Below are 21,957 nucleotides of genomic sequence, written 5' to 3'. Positions count from 1 at the left end.
AACCAGCTGCAATACGAGATGCAGCTGACACCTGTTACAATTCCAGATGGAACGGAGACCTACTGCATCCCAGCCACAGACTTCCCTATGGAGTCGTCGGGACGTCCAAGCACTCCAGCTAGCTCAAATACAGCTGAGTAAGCGAGTACATGGCCATCACGGGAGCCCAAAACACTGCAGATGACTTCCGAGTGTGTCAGTGTTTTATTGCGCTCGGCGCTTTCACTGAATCTTCTCGTTGAGCATAATCGTCAGGTTTACAGCTGCGGTGGCATCAATACTCTTCTGCCGAGCCCAATAAGTCAGGGTTGCTGCAAAGGAAAGCATAATTGTTCACTTTTATAGGTGACAAGTGAATAGCACAGCAACCACAACAAACAAACCCAGTAATTTACGCCACTTTTACCGACGCAAGTCTATGAAGCGTCAAAGGTTGCCCTTGCAGCACTAAAAGGCAGCCGTGCCGAGCAGAGTGTGCTTGCACACGCACTTCGGCACACCATCCGAACGCATGCCCACATTTCGGTAGTAGAGGCCAGTTGCATACATCACCAGCCTTTGTTTCAATACACAGCGAGTTTGGCAGAACAGCCAAACGAGTGAGCGTAAAAATATAACGTGCCGATAAATGCGTTAGAATTTTTTCATTACGAACGCAAAAATAGCATAAAATACACTTCGATGAGTAAACTGAGACTGAGTGCGCACCAGGAAAGGTCACGATTCCAGCCGGTGAAAACGACTTATAGTCCTAATTCGTACTGACGGGTCCACTTCACCGAGTAGTAAAAGCAAGCAAACTGTCTTCCTTCAGCTTCATCAAGGAAAAACGGTTGAAAAATCTCGCCAGCAATAATAAGGGAATAATTAATTCTGTGTCGAGGTTCTTCAAACACAACGTTCCCACGGAACACGATGAGAAATCGCACACGCCGTGCGCTCTACCACTGCCGCCATGGCTGAACCTAGCCTCGTGCGGAGTGTGCGAAACTGACACATATTTTGTATCGTCTCTTTTTTGTACTTATTAGCAGGCTTGCTGTGGCACGAAAAATAAGTTAATAATTTTTAAATTGTAGCATATTACTTTTTTTCACAGCTGCAATCGCCATGCGCAGTTTGCGCTATTATTGATAAAATACGATACGAACTACAACGCGATGGCGGCGTAGACAATTCACCGCGCTTTCCCCGCCGCCGCCTGTCAGCGGCACAGAACAGGCATATGGGCAGCGTATGTAGCATGAAGGCAAGATAACCAATTATCATTAGGGTAACGGGCTGGATTCAGAGAGAATGCAAGCACAGCAGAGAGGATCAGGGCAGGTGGGCAGATGAGGTTCGGCAGTTTGCTGGGATAAGGGGGCCGCCGCTGGCACAGGGTTAACTGAAAAAATTTTTGGCCTGCAGTGGACATGATTACAGTGTTGACATGATGATAAAAAGCGGGACGCAAGAAGTTTATTCTTAAGAAATATGAGGTCACACATTCAGCTACACAAATGCCTAAGCTTTCCTCAGTTCAACATTCCAATAGTTAGTAATCATTGCTAGCGCGATTAGCAGATTTAACACATTTTTGAGAAAAAATAACTCCCAAAAATTGAACTGAACCAATTTTTGTACTTTAAATAGTTGGATAAGTTGAATAAAACATGCTTAATCAGAAAAAATGGTTATTCGTCCTGGCTGCTAAATAACAAGAAAAGTTTTTTAGTGTGTCCATACTTTTCAGTGTGGTTGAGACAGCTTGCAGGCTGTAGCACAAGGTATAAATTGAATGTAAGAATAGTAATGAAATAACAATGCGAATCCTGACCAAAGTGACTGGCATTTCAAACCAACTGCGTACAGTTGAGTCAGAAACCTGATGCGTGTGCATTCAGATTTGTCTTTACTACTTCCCGTATTTTTCTTCTTTCTAGGCAGGATAATGTTGCCGTGAAGCGAGCACGAAAAAACACAAAAACACAGGCAGCGCTGGTCACGCCTCCAATTTGTAGTCAACGGCGATTTCCAACTTTAAATGCTGTAAGGCAACACGAAATATCGAACGATTGAAAAATATGGAATTCTTAAATTATATATCTCACTTACATACCCCGGACGTGACAAGTAATATCTACGAGGAGTCTAGGTTAAGGCAGATATAATGTCGTGGGTACGTCTCCAGCTTTTCCACGAAAAATGGTTGGTAGATAATACGTCTGAGAGATTTTGCTTTGGTACATAGACGTTCAGACTTAATATGGATATCTATGGGAGGTTTGTGGTTTGCTGGGTAGTCCACATTACTCGCTGTGCTCATTTCCTTGATTTCAGCTAGCATTTCCTTAACTCCTACTTCCTCATTAAGCGATTAGGATCTCCTCATACCCATTACCGTTACCCTGTAGATTTACTGTCCATGCTTCACTGCACTGACCTTAATTCAAATTCCACCCACTAGATAAAAGGCTCAGTTCAGTATATTTGCCAACTGCACTTCACTACTCATCTCAATTAAAGTGCGACTCCCTGGCCCACTTTATTCGAAGGCACGTTTTGAACATTGTCTCATATGCATGTGCATGCTTAAGAAAATTAAACATTTTCTCTGACTTTCAGCCGTATGGTATTGTCTTCCTTTTTCCACACTAAACATGGACAAGAATAAGCTGGATGGTCCCCGCCACAGTTAACACAATATGTTAGAAGGTGGAAGTGACCTGAGCTAAAGGGTGCTGCTGATGCCCAAAATTGTCAAACTGTCATAACTGCCTCTGTTCACATAAACTCGGCTCCAGGGGCGGATGTATGCCTGGATGGAGAGGAAACTCTTTCCCAAGCAAGAAATTTTACATAGGCAAACCAAACTGAACTCCATTTTTTAGACAAAAAAAAAACACCATAAATAGATTGTCCAAACGGGATTGCCCAAACCACCTCCTCCAAGAGTGACCCATAAGTCTGCCTCTGCTTGGCCCATGTCCATATATGTAACAACTTTTCATGCCAAATGTGATTTTTGTTTTAGGAAGGGGCGTCGAACTAAATTTAAAAAAAAACAGCGTTTTATTTTTGTCACATCACATGATTATTTTTTACACAGCAATTGAAAAATGGTATTGTGCACTTAGACATTTTCGTTTTATAGACATCAACACTTCTTCAACATAAAAATTTGCTGCGTGTTCATAGGCTGGTAGGTTGTTGATGTTTCCCTGAAGGCACCGAGTTTAAGTAAATTTGGGCTGAACCCGACAACAAAAGATCGCTTTTGCAGCCAAATTGTTGCTGCTTTAAATTTGCCAGCACGCTGTATTGGGCGAGTTGGACATAGTTCATCTTGAAGACCAGCCCAAAACAAAGGACCAATGAAAGAGAAGGTGACACGGACGCTGTCTACCAACTGAAGGTTTAAAGGAATACTCGGGAAATAAATAAGGTGAAAACGCGCGAAGCTTAAAAAAAATACAGAAAAACATCAAGGATTACACTGCAGAGGAAAGGCGCTTAACAAGGAACGCTATCTCGTTTCCCTGCAAAGCAGGGATGGTTTTGCCATACGTGTCAGAGTTCTTAGCGATGCAATATGCTTCGAAAATTTCCCTGCCTATGTGGTTACTGCTCTTGCATGCTATCAACGTATTATGCAAGTCCGGCAGGCAAGGAATGATCTTCATGTTCTTTGCATTCACGGCAGTGCAGCGCAAGGTTTAAAAAAGGGGATTTTTTCCTTGCCAAGGGAATTTTTGCACTCTTTCAATCTGACTTTTCTGCACCTAGCCGTTTGACTATAATATATCTTTCCGCATGACAAAGGAACCCTACACACTACCCCTTTTTTGCAACTAATGAACTTGTCTGCATGTAATTGAACGTCCTTTCCGGAAGAGGTCGGTTCCAGCTTCTCATTCACTGCAGCACACACTTTCCCAACTTTACGATTGGCGGAGAACACCACCTGCACATTGTGCCGCGCTGCGATCTTTTTTAGATGATGAGAGACACCGCGCAGATACCGAGATGGACACGACCTTCTTTTGTGTCTCTTCCTGGTACCCCTGAGGGGAAGGTGTAGCCTTTTTCTCCAGCTTTCCCAACAATCTTTCCGCCAACCGAGCAAGGTTCTTCTCTTAAATTTGGCACTGCAGGCATATTGAAGTGACTATAAGAACAGCGAAATAAGTTATACCAGCACAGTATTTTTGGCTCCTGGACTCAGCTAAAGTGCCTTAGAGCTCAGATGTTCCAGGAGCTTTCTTTGGTCTGCTCTATCCTTTCAAAGGATAATGAGGATGAGGAAATTAAGTGTTCCCATGCAGTTTTGTGCTCTAGCAATGGTCACCTACCGTACATAACAATTAAACGCAAATGTGTGTAAAAATGTCCCTGCTCTCCTAGGAACCTCATCAGACAAACTTGAGCTTCCTAGAAACTGGGAAAAAAAATTAAACTGTAAACTATGTGACTTAACATCCCTCAGCGACACGTTAGCTATTAGGAACACCATAGCGGTGGACACCAGTTTAATTTTGACCAGCTGCCCTAGCGAAAAATCTCATATGAATTCATATGTGTCTCGTATCATTCCATATGTGTTACATACGAGCTATATGTGTCAGATATGTGTCTCGTATGAACTCGTATGCAGCCCATATGAGTTATATGTGTCAGTATATGTGCCTCATATGAACTCGTATGCAACCCATATTAGTTATATGTGTCAGTATATGTGCCTCATATAAACACATATAGGCTTCATACGAGTTCATATGTGCCACATATGAGCCTCGTATGGACTCATATGGGCATCATATGAGCCATCCCACGAAACACAAAACGTCTTACGAACGTCTCGGAACAGCTTCAAATGACTACAAACGTCTTGCGCTGTGTTCAAACGTCTCATAGATGTCGACAAGGAGAAGTTTCCTCTGCGACGTCTCTTAAACATCTGCAGTCAGACGTTTGCTGTGAAACTTCTGTGAAACTTCTGTAGTCAGATGTTTTCTAGACTTAATTGTTTCTAACACGTGGAACTTGAGACCACGTCAAGGAGATGCGCCAGTAATCAGCAGAGTTGCCACCGTGGATTAAACATGCTGTAAATCACGGCACATAAATTAGATGGCTCTCCTGCTTGACGTTTCGAAGAGCAGGCGCGCCGGTGCAAAGACCGCTCTTTGTATTCGAACACAGAAAGCGCGTTTTATCCTACGGAGCCCGAATCACGTTCCACATCGAGTGCAGCTAACCCGCCACTCGTAAGGCTGGATTTAGGTAACATATAATGGCCCTGAAAGCCGATGGTAGTTACGCGAGTGAAAAAATTTGTTTCATGTTGCGAACGCCTCTGTTACGCCTCGGCTAGCTGGCGGCAGCATGAGGATTGACAGGCGCAGCGCAGCGCACGCTGCCTTCGCCGAGCTCGCTCGCGCGGTTTATCGCGCAGATCACCCGCGCGCTATCTTTTCGTGGCGGCGTATCTTGGAGGCAATCTTTCTTGAGTCACGCTACACTGTAGTCACGCCGCAGCTTGCTGCTTGGTGTCGCTCCGCACGGTGGCGATGCAGGATAGTTTGCCAAAGTGGTTTTAACCGTTTAAAGCAGAAAAAAATCTTAGTGGAAGCTGCAAGTGCTTAGTTTTACATGAAAGTATTAGATTCAATTTGCTTTTTGGTCCTTTAATGATTTGTTTATTTTTTACGTTTAGAAATTTAGTACTTCATTAAGTCATTTGGCGTTGCAGAGGCTAGCGATAGCTACGCGCGAGAAGCGGGTGCTGCGCACGTTGTAGTACGTTTCGGTGCGCACTTTTTTCCGCGCTGGTTGGCACTTCACGCCGCTGCAGTTCGCATTTTCCCTTTTTTCTGCGGTATCGTTTACTACCAGTGTTGCACTGAGGTGTGAGCCTCGTTTTCTGCAAAAGTAAGTAACCTTCCATTTCTCTTCTGTGGTGAAAGTGTCGGCTTTGCCACTAACGCGCCTGATTGAACCTTTGGTTTACAAATCACAAAACAGTATCAGCCAGTGTTTTACATACCAAAGTGCAGCGTTGAATGTTTTAAAACAGGGCATTTGCATGTATTTGAGCTCTTGTTAAGTGGATACAGCTAGGCTGCTATCGCATGCGAGTTGCTTTCTTTACCAAGGCGATGACAAGGTGAACGTGACAAAGCTTCAAACCAACCAGCTTTGTTTAAGCGTACGTTGATAAGGCGCGAATTTTTTCCTACACATTGATTAAAGTCTGTGCTCTATTGCATTCTGGCAGGGTTTTATTCTTGCCAAGGACTCTCATCTGGCCACCTGTGTGCTCCAATTCTCCTTGCTGTGATTGCCGTCAGTGAAACTCGCGTTAAAAAGGCTTTGGTTATCTTAACTGCGTCAAGCTTTTATTTCATTGCGATTGAGAGCCCCGGCACAAAGGTAGTTTACTCAGTGGTGCTGCTCTGCATGTGTGCAGGCTGTGTGACAGTGCAGTGAAGTACTACGGCTCTTTGCAGGCATGGCAGCTTTTATTTTTTGGAAAACCGTTGCACTGTGCACAGCTGGCGTTGTCCCTGCTTCAGTGTGTGCATTTCGTTTTGGGTACAGGCTGTTCAACAGTGGTTTTCAGAGGACCTCCTTGCCTGCTCAACTCAAGTTTTGATAAGCACGCTTTGCAGCTGACACCTTTTCTTTCACTTCATGATTTCTTGTATAGGTCTAGGCTCTTTGCTAATGTTCATTCCACAAGCCCCATTATTTGTTTGTCCTTTAGAACTCCAACTGTTGGCCGGAGGAGCAAGGACCTGGTCTAGTTTCACGCAAATTAATAGCAGCACCTTGTACTTGGTTGTTCAGATGACTTGGCCTGGAGATTGTTTCAGTTCTGAGGTGGGAATCTGGACTAATGCTTCTTGCAGTGGTGTAAGTAATCTCTTGCAGTGGTGTAAGTAATCTCTTGCCCACTGTTTGAGCTTCATCGTACAGATTAGAAAGGGCTTCTTTGGCAATGCAGTGTTAGGAACCTTATACACACGCACTTTTATTTGTCTTATCTTTCAGATGTGCCCTGTGTGGCTGTCAAGTTAAGGTCCAATATTTAACACATCTATGGTGTATACTGAAGTGATGCAGGCATTACCAGGACAGCAGCATCTCTGCTATGTTTTCATGCGACGGTGCAGGATGTAAAACATCAACCACTTTTGATTCAGCCACATCTTGCAGGTAAGAGAAAGCCTGTTTGCAAGATGCAGCTTAGGAGGTTCTATGAGTACAGTGTGCATCACAGTAAGGCAGTGCACTTGCTATTGACTGCTTGGCTTTCAGTGTCCATGCACGCTGTTTGGATTTTGCTTCTGTTAAAGGCCTCCACAGTGATTGACTTCTGGAGTTTATGGTGAGCCGTAGCACTCTGCTGAAATGCCACTTGCAGTGACACCATATGCATCTATGTTTTTAATTAGCTTATTTTATTGTCTGTGCTGTCACTCCTTGCCATTTCCTGGTCTTATTTGCTTCCGACTCCTCATTGGCCATTCTACATGCACCTGACTGACTGTGCTTTTGGTTACTCTAATATTTTTCCCTTCTGCAGGCTGCTGAACAGAGCTGGATTTGACTTCCCCTTGTTACCGTCTAGTTGGCATCCTCCTTGCAAGAAAAGTGATTTTTGGAACACCTAGCGAGCTCTTCAGTGCCATCCACATCACAGCAACTTGCTCATCAACGCATCCGTTGTGAACAAGGCCCGGGGCCGAATGAATTTTTGATTTAACAATTGGTTGCTGCTCGACACTTTCCCGCCATCCAAGTGCTTACCGTTGTAAAGTCAGCCAAACCAGTGAAGCTACCTCCTCCGTGGCTTCTAACATTAATTTCCTGATCCTTTTCTTTTTTGTGTGTGGGTGTATATGCACTGGATTCAATAAAGAGTAACACAGTGACTGAAAAGTGTGCTAGCACATGCATTTATGGCTCATTACTACAGCCATACATCCCTTGTAATGTGGGCTCATTGTTCGGGTCATTGCAAATCAGTTTTGAGTTCATTTTTTAGTGGTGTATACCAGAAAAATGAACTATAACATTTTTAAAGCTTTAGAGGGTTTAAAGGCAGCACTAAAATGAGTCTTGAAATGCGTAAAATAATACAGGCACCCATTTCGGAAAAAAAAAAAACGTCTAAAAAAATTCTAGAAAAGTTCTACCTCAGAAGTTTTCTAGCCGTATACAAGCGTAGCGTTAGCAGAGCTAATAGAAGGCTAGTAAACGTCTAAGTCTAAAAAACTGCTTAGGTGAAACTTCTTCTAGATGTCAAGCTTTTTTTCCGAGACATTTTTTAGACGTCTATTAGCGCTTTTTGTGTTTCGTGGGATGTGTCGACAAATGCGCCTCGTATCAGCACATATGCTTCATACGAGTTCATATCTGTCACGTACGAACTCATACGCGTCACAAATGTCACAGATGAACACATGTACTGCATATATAGTAGCTCACGCGCTACGGAAATGTGACTTGTATGCACTTATTACATGTGTGGCATACCTCAACTGACACGCGACACTCGTGCGTACACAAGAGCTCCGATATGCGTCGTATCAGCTTATATCAATCTCGTGCGAAACAGATAGCCGCTGATGAGTGCATCTTATAGAGTGGGCCTTGCTGTTTGAAACACACGGAAAAGAAGGGATGGACAAGCGATTAACAAGTGCCCAACCAACGCATAAAAAAAACTCCTGGCCTGTTTCAAATATTTTTCTCCCTGATTCTCTGCTTGTGCCCTCTTGTTGTAAACAGCGCCTATCCAAACAGTTTGACGTTAGGCGTTTCCAATGTGTTTGGACAAACGTTCAGCTAGAAGGCAAATATTGCCTTCTGGGCTTAGTTGAGCTGTTGAGCGAATAACGCCAGGTATTTTCATGCAAGAGCTCCGACTGTAGTTAACAATAGGTGCGCAATGAGAGTACTACGATGAATGGTGCAGGCGCTGTGAAAATTAAAATACATACAAATATCAGATCTTTCAGTGCTTATCACAGAGCACATCAAGATTCATAATATCAGTGGAAGTGCCATCGGCTGTAGTTCAGCTCCTTAAACCTTACAAATAAACATTTGACCTCGCACCTAACTGTCGAATTCTAAAGTAGTGGGAAGCATAGCGTAAGTCTTGTCATCCAAATATAACGATGTAGTTTTCCGTGTCAACCGGCGGCAACAGTGGCGTCTAGCTGCGCGCTAGACGTGGAAGGTAAGCACCATGCTGTTGGTTCCTTCCTCTTGCGTAAAAATGGCTCCCGCCTCCGCCTTTAGAGTCGCTACAATGAATGTAAGGGGCCTGGCGGCAAGGAAAAAACAAGGTCAGGTGTACCGACTTATTACGGAGCGCGAGATAGATGTATTGGCCGTGCAGGAGACGAAAGTGGACGGCAACGAAGGAACGGACAGCATGGTGCGACGTTTCACGACTAGATTTTATGCTGTCGTCAGTCAAGCAGTGGGAACATCGGCCGGCTGCGTGCTTTTTGTAAAGAAGATGCCGGGGCTAGAGGTGCAGGCTTATTTTTCGTGTGTGTATGGCCGGTGTATTGCGCTTGATTTTTGTCTGAACGGCAATGAGTGGCGCATTGTTACCGTGTACGCGCCGAATGTGGTTGAGGAAAGGGTTGCCTTTTTCCAAAGCCTCCAAGAGCGCCTTTGCACGGAGAGGCGGCTCATTGTATTAGGCGACTTCAATTGTGTTCTTAATGCGCGCGATAGGTCAAGCATCCGGGGGTTTCGAGACAGGAGCACTGAAGTGTTGATGCGAATGATCGAGAACGGAAACCTTGAGGATGTGGCTGAACTTATTGAGGGTGCGCGGACAGTGCAGTTCACTCATTTCCAGGGCTCAAGCCATGCACGGCTGGACCGCATTTACGCATCAGTCGACCTTGCCCCTGATTGCAACCATTATGAAGTTGTGGGAGTCTCCTTCTCAGACCACTGTTTAGTTGAGTGCTGCCTGGGAAGTGTGAACCGAAGCAAGGCATCTTCATGGGAAATGCGGAAGCTAAACAACACGCTTCTTCACGACGAAATCTACTGCAGAGCAGTAAAGGATGAAATAGGGAAAATAAACCCGCGCAAGAATCTGAAGATTTGGCAACAGTGGGAGCTAAGTAAAGAATCTTTAAAAATCAAAGCAATAGAAAGGGCGACATGTATTCGTTATAAGGAAAAACAAGACGAAGCTGAGCTAAGGGCACTGCTTCAAACGCTGATGAAGCAGGAATGCAAAGAGCCTGGGAAATGGATAGAAGATGTCAGGAAAACAAAACAAAAGATGGAGCTTATGGAAGAACGGCGTTATCGCGGAGCACTAGTGAGGGCAAGGGCGGAAGACACAGCTGCTGGCGAAGCGCCATCGAAACGTGCTCTTGGTCTAGAAAAAGCGCGCGCTGAAAGAAATCACATCGATAAAATAGAATGGGGGGGGTATCTTATCGGCAGACACTGACCACATCAAAGAAGCCTTTAATGAATACTACCAGAGGCTTTTTTCATCGACTCCTGTAGACGCAGTAGCCTTTACGCATCAGTTTCTTGGTGCAATGCCACGGCTTGACGAAGAAAGCAAAAAGAAAATGGAACTAACAATAACTCACAGCGAGGTAGAGCACGCGATAGATCAGTTAAACCTAGGAAAATCACCAGGACCAGATGGATTCAGTGCGGCATTTTATAAAGAATTTAAGCACGAAATTGCCCCAGTGCTGTGTACAATGTTCAATGAAGCCTATGAAATAAACGTATTGCCTCCGTCTTTTGGGATCTCCCATACAGTGCTCATACCTAAAACGGATGATATAGAGAAATTACAATTGGTTACAGCGTATCGACCCATAGCACTCACTAATGTGGACTACAAAATTTTTATGAAGGTATTGGCGCGAAGACTGCAGACAGTGATATCGGATATTGTTGGACCCCACCAGACATGTGGAATCAAAGGGCGCTCAATTTTTTCCAACATTCACAAAGCGCGCAGTGTGCTTGAAAGCTGTGACGACATCAATGGGCGAGTAGCGATGCTTCAGATTGATCTCGAAAAGGCATTTGATTGTGTCTCCCATGAAATTTTGTTTACCGTTTTAGACCATGTGAACGTCGGTTCAGTTATCCGTAAGGGTGTAGCCCTGGCGTATCGAAACTGCACGACAAGACTGATAGTTAACAAGAGTCTGGGAGCCCCCATTAGCGTGCAGCGTTCGGTGCGTCAGGGCTGCCCCCTCAGCCCTCTCTTGTTTTGTATTTACATCGAAACGCTGTGCATGAAAATCATAGAAAACAATAGTATTAATGGCTTTAGGTTACAAGCAGCTGAAGTTAAGCTGCTGGCCTATGCAGATGGCGTTGCAGTATTTACGGTTGATCAGGGGAGCATAAGTGAAGCTGTCGGGTGTGTACGCGCGTTCAGCGAAGTCACAGGTAGCGGGGTTAACTGGTCCAAGTGCCTTGGGCTCTGGCATGGATGGTGGCCATCCCACCCGGACCATTTCGCCAACGTACCGTGGGCGACGACCCCGGGCAAGTATATGGGCGTTCCGCTCGATGCTTATCGCGATAGCGAGGAGTATTGGAAAGAGCAAACTAAAGACGCACGTGACCGAGCTGGGAAATGGAAATGCACCAGCCTTTCAATTTTCGCCGGAGCTACAGTCTGCAATCTTTTTTTATTAGCAAACTCTGGTATGTGATGCAGGTTTTGCATTGCTCGCGTGTGAACGTTCAGAAGCTACACAGGATTTTTGCAGTTTTCATATGGGCGTCCGAATGGGAACGTTGTAGCAGAACGAACCTGTTCCGGCGGGTAAAAGACGGGGGGCTAGGGCTAGGGCACCTCTTTTTAAGGCAGCTGGTGAACCGTTTTTTTGTTTTTTTCGCGACGTCACAGACCCGTTCTTGCGCACCGTGTGCCAAGTGCAGCTGCGGCGATTGCTGCCGGAGTTTGTGATATCCACAGAAGAGCTCTCTGGTGGAACTTTTGGTTACTACTGTAATAAAGAGAGTTGGGGTTTCCTGCCCCAGCGGCTAGCGCCGACGAAGGAGACGAAGAAGATAGAAGACGAAGCTGACGAAGCTCTGGAGCGCGCTTACGAACGCTGGCCTGCTGAACAGCACCGCTTGAACAAAGACCGGCCGCTCACACTAATTGTTCGAGTCGCAGCATTACACTACAAAGAGATTGTGGCAAGCGTTCGGTTTCTGTCGGCACGTTTTTCCACCGATTATTTGTGGAAAAGTAAAAGGAAAAAGTTGTACAATGATCTTTGTGATATTGTTTTCCCAGAGCCCATGTACAGGGCCTAGTACAGTGGAGGCCCGGGAGGGGATGTTTTAAAAAGGGTGAAGAAAATGCAGGTGCCACCAGGAGTAAAGACTTTCTTTTTTAAGTTACACACCGGGACGTTACCAGTTAAAAAGTTTCTAGAGGGAAAGGATTTATTTTTACCGTGGGGATCGAACTGCTTAATTTGTAAACAGCCTGAAACAATAGACCATGTTTTTTTGCATTGCTGGGAATTAGGGGTTTATTTTTGGGACGTGTTACAAAGGACCATAAAGAAAGCTACCACTTGACGCGCACGGAATTCGCTATTTAAGCACTGATAATGAGGATGGGGCACCTTTTGATCTCATAATGCACTTGGGCCTCCACTGTATATGGCGCTCCAGAATGGCAGGCTACCATTGTGACAAAGACGCACGGCCGGCCCGAATTTATTTTCGGGAAAGCATGGACTGGTTTCTTGCAATCCAAAAAGCAGCTGCGGAGCCTCCCGAGTGGCTCTCAAGACTAGAGCCGTTGTGTATGTTGCGGGAATTTTAAGCTGACGAAGCCGGTCTCGTGCTGGCTGACCACGACAGTGTCGTATGTATATAGCGTTATATGTATTTTTGTTGTGCAATGTCATGCGCCAAAGCCAGGCAATAAAGGAAAAAAAATTAAGCCGTGGTGTTGAAGAAGCCGTTCTGTGCGGCTGTGCTTCAACATGCTTCTTGCTGGAAGCAGTGCATCGGCCGTTGGCCGAGGTCTACCGACGTCTCAGGACACTACGGACTCGTACAAAGTTGTACTTCCCCGATTGCCTACCGGTAATGTTGTCCTTAATACCGTTTTCCTGCATGCTGACCTTAAGGGTCGCCCGTACCGAGCACCTGACTTCCGTGACGCACTCGCACAGATATTGGATCTCCGGGAAATTTTGTGCATTGGTCAATACCAAATGAGCCACGTGTGGATGGTTACCTGCGAGAGTAGTTCCTCCAAACAGAAGCTTGTTAACAAAGCGGAGTTTCCTGTCAAAGGACTGCGGTGCATGGTGTTTGACCCGGATACTAAGAACGTCAAGGTTAAGCTCCTTTGGCTTCCCCGCTATATGGAGCACCGGAGGATTGTGGAAGCATTAGAGCCTTATGGCATGATTCAGTCTGTGCAGCGTGAAAAGTGTCGGTGCCCAGGGATGGAGCATATGGAAACGTCGAACCGTGAAATCTCTCTCACACTCAAGGATGGAGTGTCAGCAAGCACAATCCCACACACACTTACTGTTTATGGAGTGCAGGCATTAGTCCTTATCCCAGGGAGACCTCCACTGTGCCTCCGATGCAGCCGGGTTGGGCATGTACGGCGCCAGTGTCGCACGCCTCGGTGCACCCAGTGCCGACGCTTTGGCCATAATGCGGAGAACTGTGTCTTGAGTTACGCTGACAGGCTGCGTCAAGGCCAGTGGTCACGGGAAGATGACGTGGCATTAGAACACATCATGGATGTGTCTGAGGTTGTCGACGCGACCGGAGAACTAAGTCGTGAGCATCGAATAGATGGGGAACAGAAGACTTCAACACCTCAAATCAACACGGAATCTGAAGCGACTGGCCATCTAGCATCCGCGCCTCCAGAACGAAAACCGCCGGACCCGGGCCCCCCTGTGAGTGCTACAGAGACTGCTGTGCTTGCTGCACAGGAACACCTCGTCGCCACAGGTCAACGTCCGGATATGCCTCCTGTGGAGTCAGACGAGGCAATACAGCCAGTGAATGCTCGCCGATCCTCCTCTGTTGCTGATTCTGCTTCGTCGTTGGAGGGTAACGGTGAGCCGTGTGTGGCGTCGGTCTCTGGCGTGTCTGGTTCTCTGTCGGCTGTCAGTGTGGCAGCGAGTGATGTGCTCCCCTCGGGTTCGTGGGCCGAGGCCTTGGCTGTCTCAGAGGAAGACATGGACAGCACCGCACCTTTGAAACGTCCAGCAGCTGAGGAGGTGTGTATCGATGGCGCTGATCACAAGGCACAATGTGTAGAGGCCACGGGAAGGGTGGCGTTAAAGAGGAGGGCGATGTCTGCCCGAGAGGCCGCCAATTTGGAGGCGGGCCACCCCATTCCAGGGGATTTCGTTTGTTAAGACTGGCACCAAAAATGGCGAGCGTCGCAGCATATCAAGTCGCTGCCCTTAACGTTAGGGGTATGCGTAATCGTAGGAGGCAACAGCAGGTACGGCATCTCTTAAAGAAATGGAGTGTGTGTGTGGCCGCTATCCAGGAAACAAAGTTGTCCTCTGATGAAGAGACAGCAGCTGCTCTCGAGCCTTTTTTGTCGGAATACAACATTATTGTTAGCCACGCGAGAGGCTTATCAGGAGGTTGTATGCTATTCCTGGCGAACACGCTAGAGATGACAGCCTTGTCTTATTGCATAGATGACGAGGGGCGACTTATATGTTGTGATCTCACAATTTCAGGTGTACAGTGGCGGATTATTTGTGTTTATGCCCCCACAAAGCAGCGCGAGAGAAGGCTCTTCTTTCTGTCATTAGTTGAACATTTGTGCACGGACCGCAAAATTAAATTGTTGGGAGATTTTAATTGCGTTTGTAGGGATGCGGACCGATCAGTGGTATGTAAGAGATACGACCCTAGTGCTGCATTACTTACCGACTTGGTTTCTGAATATAGTCTTGTGGATGTGGGACAGGAAAAAGGCGACTGTATACATTTCACTCATTTTCAGTTTTCCTCTAATGCTCGCCTTGACAGAATTTACGTTTCTGTAGACGTGTTAGCAAGTGTGTTTGGCTACTGGGTGCGCCCCATCTTCTTCAGTGACCACTGTATGGTGTCTCTTCAGATAGGGAGGTACACTCGGCATGTACTTCACCCTCGATGGGAGTTGTGGAAGATGAATAACTGTCTGCTCTCAGACGAAATCTTTCAGCGTGCTGTACCTACTTTTTTGAAGGACGTATGGTCACGCCGTGATCTGTCCGTTTTTCAAAAGTGGGATTTGTTTAAACAGGAGATCAAAAACTTGGCAATTGAGGCCTCAGCAAGAATCGCTTTCCTGAAGAGACACCACCTTCGTGAGCTTGGGCGCACCCTAACGGAGCTACATGAGCTAGAGAGGGTAAACCCGGGTGCCTATCTCGAAGAGATTAATAACGTAAAAGCACAGCTTCAACAATTTGCGACAGAAAGATATAAGGGGGCCTTGATACGATCTCGGTCCCGAAGGTTTCTTGATGAGCAACCTTCTCGTCGGGCCCTGAATGATGAAAGAGAGAATGCTCTTGCGAAGGAAATATTGGAAATTCAGTATGGTGATTGCACATACAGCGATGCGCCTGGTATTCTTGCTGCTTTCTTCGACTATTATCGAAAGCTGTTTGGTAGTTGCGATGATCCAAATCAGGGTTTCGATTATAGTTCCTTACTCGGAAACTTCCCTCGACTAGACGATGAGAAGTGTGCTATAGTGAAGGGATCTATCACTTTGGATGAAATTCAATCAGCCATTTCTGCCCTGCAGAGCCAGAAATCTCCTGGGCCAGATGGTATTACTAGCGAATTCTATAAAACTTTTTCGCCTTGCCTAGTGCCTGTTTTGATGGAAGTTTTCCAAGCATCTTATGATGTGGGTGTCCTGCCTCCCACTTTCTATTCTGGGCACACAATATTAATTCCCAAAAGCAAAGATACTAATCGGTTGAAAACTGTTGAGGGATATCGTCCAATTTCCCTCTGCAATGTTGATTACAAAATTTTTGCCAAGGTTCTTAGCAGTCGTCTGCAGCTCGTCATTATGGACTTGATAGGTTCGCATCAGGTCTGTGGTATTAGAGGCCGTAGTATTCAAACACATATCCATATTGCACGTTCAGTATTAGAGACAATATCAGATGAGACAGGCCAAGTTGCTCTGATTCAAATTGACTTGGCGAAGGCTTTTGATAAAGTTCGGCACGATTTCTTGTTCGCGGTCTTGGAGTATGCAAATATTGGTGACGTCTTGCTCAAAGGCATAAGGCTGTGCTATAAGAACTCCTATACAAGGGTTATTGTTAATCAGGAGCTAACGAAACCAATACCACTAGAAGCATCTGTTCGTCAAGGATGTCCACTGTCTCCATTGTTGTTTGCCCTATATCTGGAACCCCTCTGTCTCAGTATAATTAACAGCGCAGCTATCCGCGGTTTCTCTCTGGCTCAATGTGAAGTTAAAGTTTTAGCCTATGCTGACGATGTCGCCCTCTTTTGTTCTGACAAAAAGAGTGTACTTGAGGCTCTAAACCTGACTAAACAGTTCTGTGATGTATCAGGCGCGGCTCTTAATTTAGAGAAATCCAAAGGCTTTTAGTTGGGTTATTGGGGAACTAGGCCAAGCCAGTTCGGTGGCATATGCTGGGACAGTAGCCCTCTTGAGTACCTAGGCGTTCCGCTGCACCAAGTTCGCAACAGTACAGCCTACTGGGATTCACAAATTGTAACTCTACGGCGGCAAACACAGGCTTGGATGGGTAGGGAACTCTCAGTGTTTGCGAGGGCACAGGTCTGTAACATATTTTTGTTTGCAAAGCTCGCGTATGTCCTTCAAGTCCTGCATTGTGCGGGGAGGAAGGTGCAAGCAATACACAGAATATTTGCAACATTCGTTTGGCGCTCTCAATGGGAGCCCATGAGGCGTGACAACTTGTTCCTTCCCTTAGAGGGTGGTGGAGTGGGTCTTGTTCACCTGTTCGTGCATCAACTTGTTTCCCGTTTTTTTCTTTTTAAAATCGGCAAACCACCCGTTTCTGGTAGCTGTGCTCATTAGGCGGCTTAGTTTTCATTTGCCTTACTTATTCGTACCGACTGTGCAGGCTCGTGAGGGGACTTTGTGGGGATTCCTCAAGGAGGTTGCTGACACTTTCAATTTCCTCACTGTGCGCTTCTCTTTAGATTACCTGTATAGCCTCTCGAGAAAACAGATGACCCAGGCTCTCACTGAGTCTTTGTTCCCTACACCATTGTATCGGCAGCCTTATCTGGGGTCTTTGGACATCAGTGTTCTAAAGCGTGTTAGGCGGATGTGCATTCAGGCAGCCGCTAAAACGTTCTTTTTCAAACTACACACAGCGACGCTGCCTGTCAAGACATTTCTTAATGACAAGGGGATGTTTGTACCTTGGAATGTGAATTGCCGTCTGTGTAACGTGCCTGAGACAATTGATCATTGTTTTATCCTGTGCCGTGATGCCATGTTTTTTTGGGACATACTACAACGAACTCTCAAGAAGGACATTGAAATTACACCGTACACTATTAGATTTCTGCCTGTTGACAAAAACTCTGTTGTGCCTTATGATCTGTTTATGTTGATGGGACTATTCAGTCTTTGGAAAAGCCGTATGATGGACAGACATGCCGAGCCACCAAGATCGTCCAAATCTGTTTTTCGAGAACAGTGTGCTTTGGTGAGGAGTGTATATGCTGCATGCGAAGAACCTCCAAGCTGGCTGCCGTGCCTAGATGCATGTGTGTGCCTCCCTGGATTTTGATGTTTTGATGGGGATGCAGTGTTGAGTTAGGGCAATGGCGGGCTCCTATTAATCAGCCCGGCAACTTGAGACGCGATCCAGTCTGATTGAAGTTTTCCTCCTTTCTACGGATGTTCTTCCATGCAATAAAGAAAAGAAAAATTAAGCCGTGGTGTAGTGGTTAGTGTAGTGAGCTGTAGATCTCTAGGTCAGTGGTTCGAATCCGGTCCCTCCCGTAGTCTTTTTTGGCGTCAGAATTTTTTTTTACTTTCTTTAGTTCACTAACTTCAATGGAAGCTATTTTATTGTTAATTGCCTTATAATTCCACCCCAGCCCTTCCATTTCCTTTCCCAATAATTGTAAATCAGGCACATATGACAGACACATATGACACATATCACACATATGACACATATTCCATAATCTCGTATGAACCAGACACATATGACACATATATATGAGATTTTTCGATAGGGTGGGGTTCTTTAGGGTGCACGTGCAATGCACAGCAATTCAGGATTTATGAATTTCTCATTCACTCAATTCCTACCGCCCTAGCCAGGTGCCGCGGTAAGGCCGCTGACCCAGTGGTTCAAATTGGAGGAGTAGATTGAACAACAGCAGAAAAAAACAATATACCATATGGTATGGGCTTGTCAGAAAAATGGCAGCATTGACATCATAAATCAGCCAACGCGGGAGGGCTGGGAGGCGGCCCTGTCCAGCTCGGACCTCGAGGAACAACGAGCCCTCGTCGCCAGAGCACGGGCAGCGGCTTTTGCCAACGGCGTCCCGGACTAGGGACCCGATCAGCCTTCCCATCAACTAAGGCATTGTGGCTTTGAATAAATGTTTTCATCATCATAGAAAAGGACTCGAGAAAGAAAAAAAACTTCCAAAGACAAAACTAGGAGAATGTGGTACACAGCTTTTCCTTGTTGATACCCTACAAGAATCTGCTCGAGCATTTCGAAAAACAGAACCCAAAGCTATCTGCATCCGGTTTACACAATTTACATCAGTGCATGCATCCTCATATGTGCAACCAAGATATGCAGTGCACCATTTCCAACTGCAGTTCTCACTTTGTCAGACAAGAAATAACGATCGAAGCATTGTGTACACAGAAGAAAAAAGGTAAGGTTTTCACATAGTTCACCTGAATAGACGAGCAAAAGCATGTGTTTAGCCTGATTGGCTCATGGTTTTGCTTCGCTGGGTCGTCGGAAAGTCTGGCAAGTACATTATCGAGGCTAAGGTGATCCGATCTATTTGCGCCTGGAAGCTGATGAAGACGATTGCAGATTAATACGAGGCGGGATCCGGCTTTGGCAATAGCATAGTGCTCTAGGGCACTGGCCAGCGAAGCTGATCTGCAGGTTCAAATTCCGCGCCGCTGCAGGTTCAACTTCCAGTCACAGCAATTTTATTTCACACACAACAAACTTAATGTGGTGTCACTGTTGCTAGGCGACAGCTCAAGACCGAAAGATCGGTTGACAAGATTCACGGTCGGGGTTGGTGAGCGCATGAGGATGCGCAAATGATCAGTCAAAGGCTGCCTTCGTTTCAAAAACAAAGACTGGATAGAGAGACTTTTATTCTAGGCCGCACTGCTGGAGAGCTTATTTACAGAATCATATGCACTCAGATATCCACTTCGCTTTATGTGACAGTAACCAATGGAAGCCAGACAAACGGTCTGGCTACAGATCACTTCAGGTCTTTCGTATTTGCAGGCGTCACGGAATCTTCCTAACCACCCCCCAAAAAAAAACAATTTGGAGGGGCGGGCACAGGGAACCTTCTATGCTTTCAATAGCTTGAAGAATCACAACGGCATCGAGCGCAGTGCGCCATCGAAGCCCTGTATGTAGTTAGAAATTGCACTCCATGAAATTTCTATGCACGCCAAGTCTTCTGAGATCCTGCATGATAATTCATTCAACCCTGTGGAACAGTGGAGAGCTGAGTCGAGACAGCCTGATGATGACTGTGGCCTTGTCCTTTGAATCAGACGGGCACAGCTTGCCCAGCCAGAGTACACAAACACATGCACACAACTAGTCACTCCCTACACAGAATGCATGCACATGCATGAACACACAGACACACAACTGGAACAGCAATGACAGCAGCACGTCGTAAGCTTGGTGGCCATTTCAGTGACTGCTGCCGCATAACACCCCCAATCAGTGTTTTTAGAGGTGCTCCTAGTATCTTCGGCACACAGCATTCACCACCCAGCTTCTCGATGATCTCCACTGGGGCTCGGATATTACGTTTGCTGCTGTGATCGCGATCCAGTTTCTCTAGCTGGGCGGGAAATGGAGACCCAAACGCCTGTAGAATTTGTCATCCGTGGTGGACTAGAAAGGCCTTGGCAGGAGAGAGCCAAGTGTTCCGCAATTTTGTCTCCTTGCCCACACATTCAGCATAGCACCTGATCAAATCGGCGCCACGGAAGGTAAGGGCAGCCTGTGAAGGCCGTAACGGATTTTCAGCGAACATCTCCACTCCCAGACATCGGAACTATATACAGTCGGATACAACTTAAGTCTTCAGTGAAGCTCCGCCCACATACAGCCTGCGCGCACAGAATTCCTCCACGAGGAAAAAATAGTCCGCTGGTTAAACGCTTCTTGTTACGTAAGCAAGAAGCTTATCACAAGAAAAAAATTACGAGCTCTAGAATTTTGATACGTGGATTGTTCGATATAGTCACACTAAAAAGCTGATTTCGTTTACAGTTGCGATTGGCCGGCGGAGTAATACAGGACACCGCGGACCGCGGCCCAGTGTTAGCAGCTGCTGTTTTTTTTTAAGTTGTATCCTACTATATAATCTCTGAGCGAAGATCTTATTTTCCAAGGTTAATTCTTAATCCGCCGTGTTGGTTCCAACCAAACAGACAACCACAGTCTTCTTGGAACTGAACCGCGGGTTCAGACGAGTAACCACATTCTGGCAGTTGTTCAGCAGAAATCGCAAATCCTTGGAGGGTATTCCACAGGCAGTATACTAGATCGTCCGCGGCGGTCGTCATCCATGCCAGCTGAGGCGGAAACCAATCTGCGACCTAAGCAGCTCTCGCTCGATGCTCGCCATACAGAATATTCGAGTGGCGACAGCAGGCACCCTTGGTGCCGACCTCTCTTCACTGGGATGGGGCCGATCGAGAACCCGAAGTGCGCGACGACCGTGTTTTCCTCACAGAGACGTAGAATGTTGGCCAGCATGAAGCTCCGGAGGCCCCACGTCCGAAATTGAGGTAAAAACATGGGTAAAAGCACGGCATGGGGTACGCTGTCGTACGCTTGCTCGGAATCGAGTATCTCCGTATGGGCGAACTAAATGTGGACGAAATTCATTTTCCACTGTTCATGTGTGCGAACACCGCCTGACGCCATGGCTGCTGCCTCGCCTCAACTCATGCGCTTTAAAATCATTTCAACTAAATATAAGAACAAAACCTAACAGTTGTATTATTATAGGTGAGTATTTAAGCTGCAACTGAATATTCTGAAAGTTTATGTCGATTTCATGCGCCCTTTCGTTTAAATATGTTGTCACGTGGTTATGACGTATTCTGTGCGTGTCAAGAGCCATCTGGCCCGCCTACCTCGCTGTTGACACGCGCGTGTCACCAGGCGCGTCCAAAAAACATTGCCGAGCATACTTCCGCAGCGTGGCTGTGTAGCAGGAAGCATTTACTTTACCAAAAGGTGAACATTGATGCGTTTTAATGACATTTAATTTGACATTAATGTTGATTGTGCCGGCGCTTAGAACGCGCTCGTGCTTATGTCGCTACCGTCTTGGTGCTCCACCGCAAAGAAAACTTTTTATTCAGTATCAAGCAGTAGGTGTCGGCTAGCATGCAGTTCCAATCCTATGCACTCTTATCCTTCCTTCCGAGCATAAAGCACCCCCCCCCCCTCCACCCCCTTCCACCCCCAAACAGAGCTTTCTTGTCGCCCGCGTGGTGCACCAGTTTATCAACAAATTACCGCTGTGAGCTCAACTGAGTCGCAGCGCCAACAGAAAACAAATTTTGTCATGGTTTATGCAACTTGGTTCTTAAAAACGCACTTCCGTTTAATTTCTCAAAGCTTGAATTGATATTAGCAGAGAAGCCAGCATTCA

At 46.1% G+C, this 21,957-nt stretch overlaps 1 protein-coding gene and 1 long non-coding RNA gene across 4 annotated transcripts; both read left to right on the top strand.

Annotated features, from left to right (window-relative positions):
- Positions 1-5,708: 5,708 nt before the first annotated feature.
- LOC149345571 (uncharacterized) lies at positions 5,709-7,943 on the top strand. 3 transcript variants are annotated; one of them, XR_016292325.1, is made up of 4 exons: positions 5,715-5,913; positions 6,749-6,897; positions 7,036-7,200; positions 7,571-7,943. It is a non-coding gene; the product is annotated as an uncharacterized LOC149345571 (long non-coding RNA). The 3 variants fall into 3 exon arrangements; XR_016292324.1 differs by having other exon boundaries at positions 5,709-5,913; positions 6,583-6,897; positions 7,036-7,943; XR_016292323.1 differs by having other exon boundaries at positions 5,712-5,913; positions 7,036-7,943.
- A 5,073-nt stretch (positions 7,944-13,016) lies between these two features.
- On the top strand, positions 13,017-14,423 carry LOC149345570 (uncharacterized). The gene has a single exon (XM_089585247.1). The coding sequence runs from the start codon at positions 13,017-13,019 to the stop codon at positions 14,421-14,423; it is 1,407 nt and encodes a 468-aa protein (XP_089441373.1).
- The last annotated feature ends 7,534 nt before the right edge of the window (positions 14,424-21,957 follow it).

Source organism: Amblyomma mixtum, chromosome 4 (genome assembly GCF_055824585.1).
Source record: "Amblyomma mixtum isolate Tamu chromosome 4, ASM5582458v1, whole genome shotgun sequence".
NCBI classification, from domain to species: Eukaryota; Metazoa; Arthropoda; class Arachnida; order Ixodida; family Ixodidae; genus Amblyomma; species Amblyomma mixtum.
This window is presented reverse-complemented; position numbering and strand designations above follow the sequence as displayed.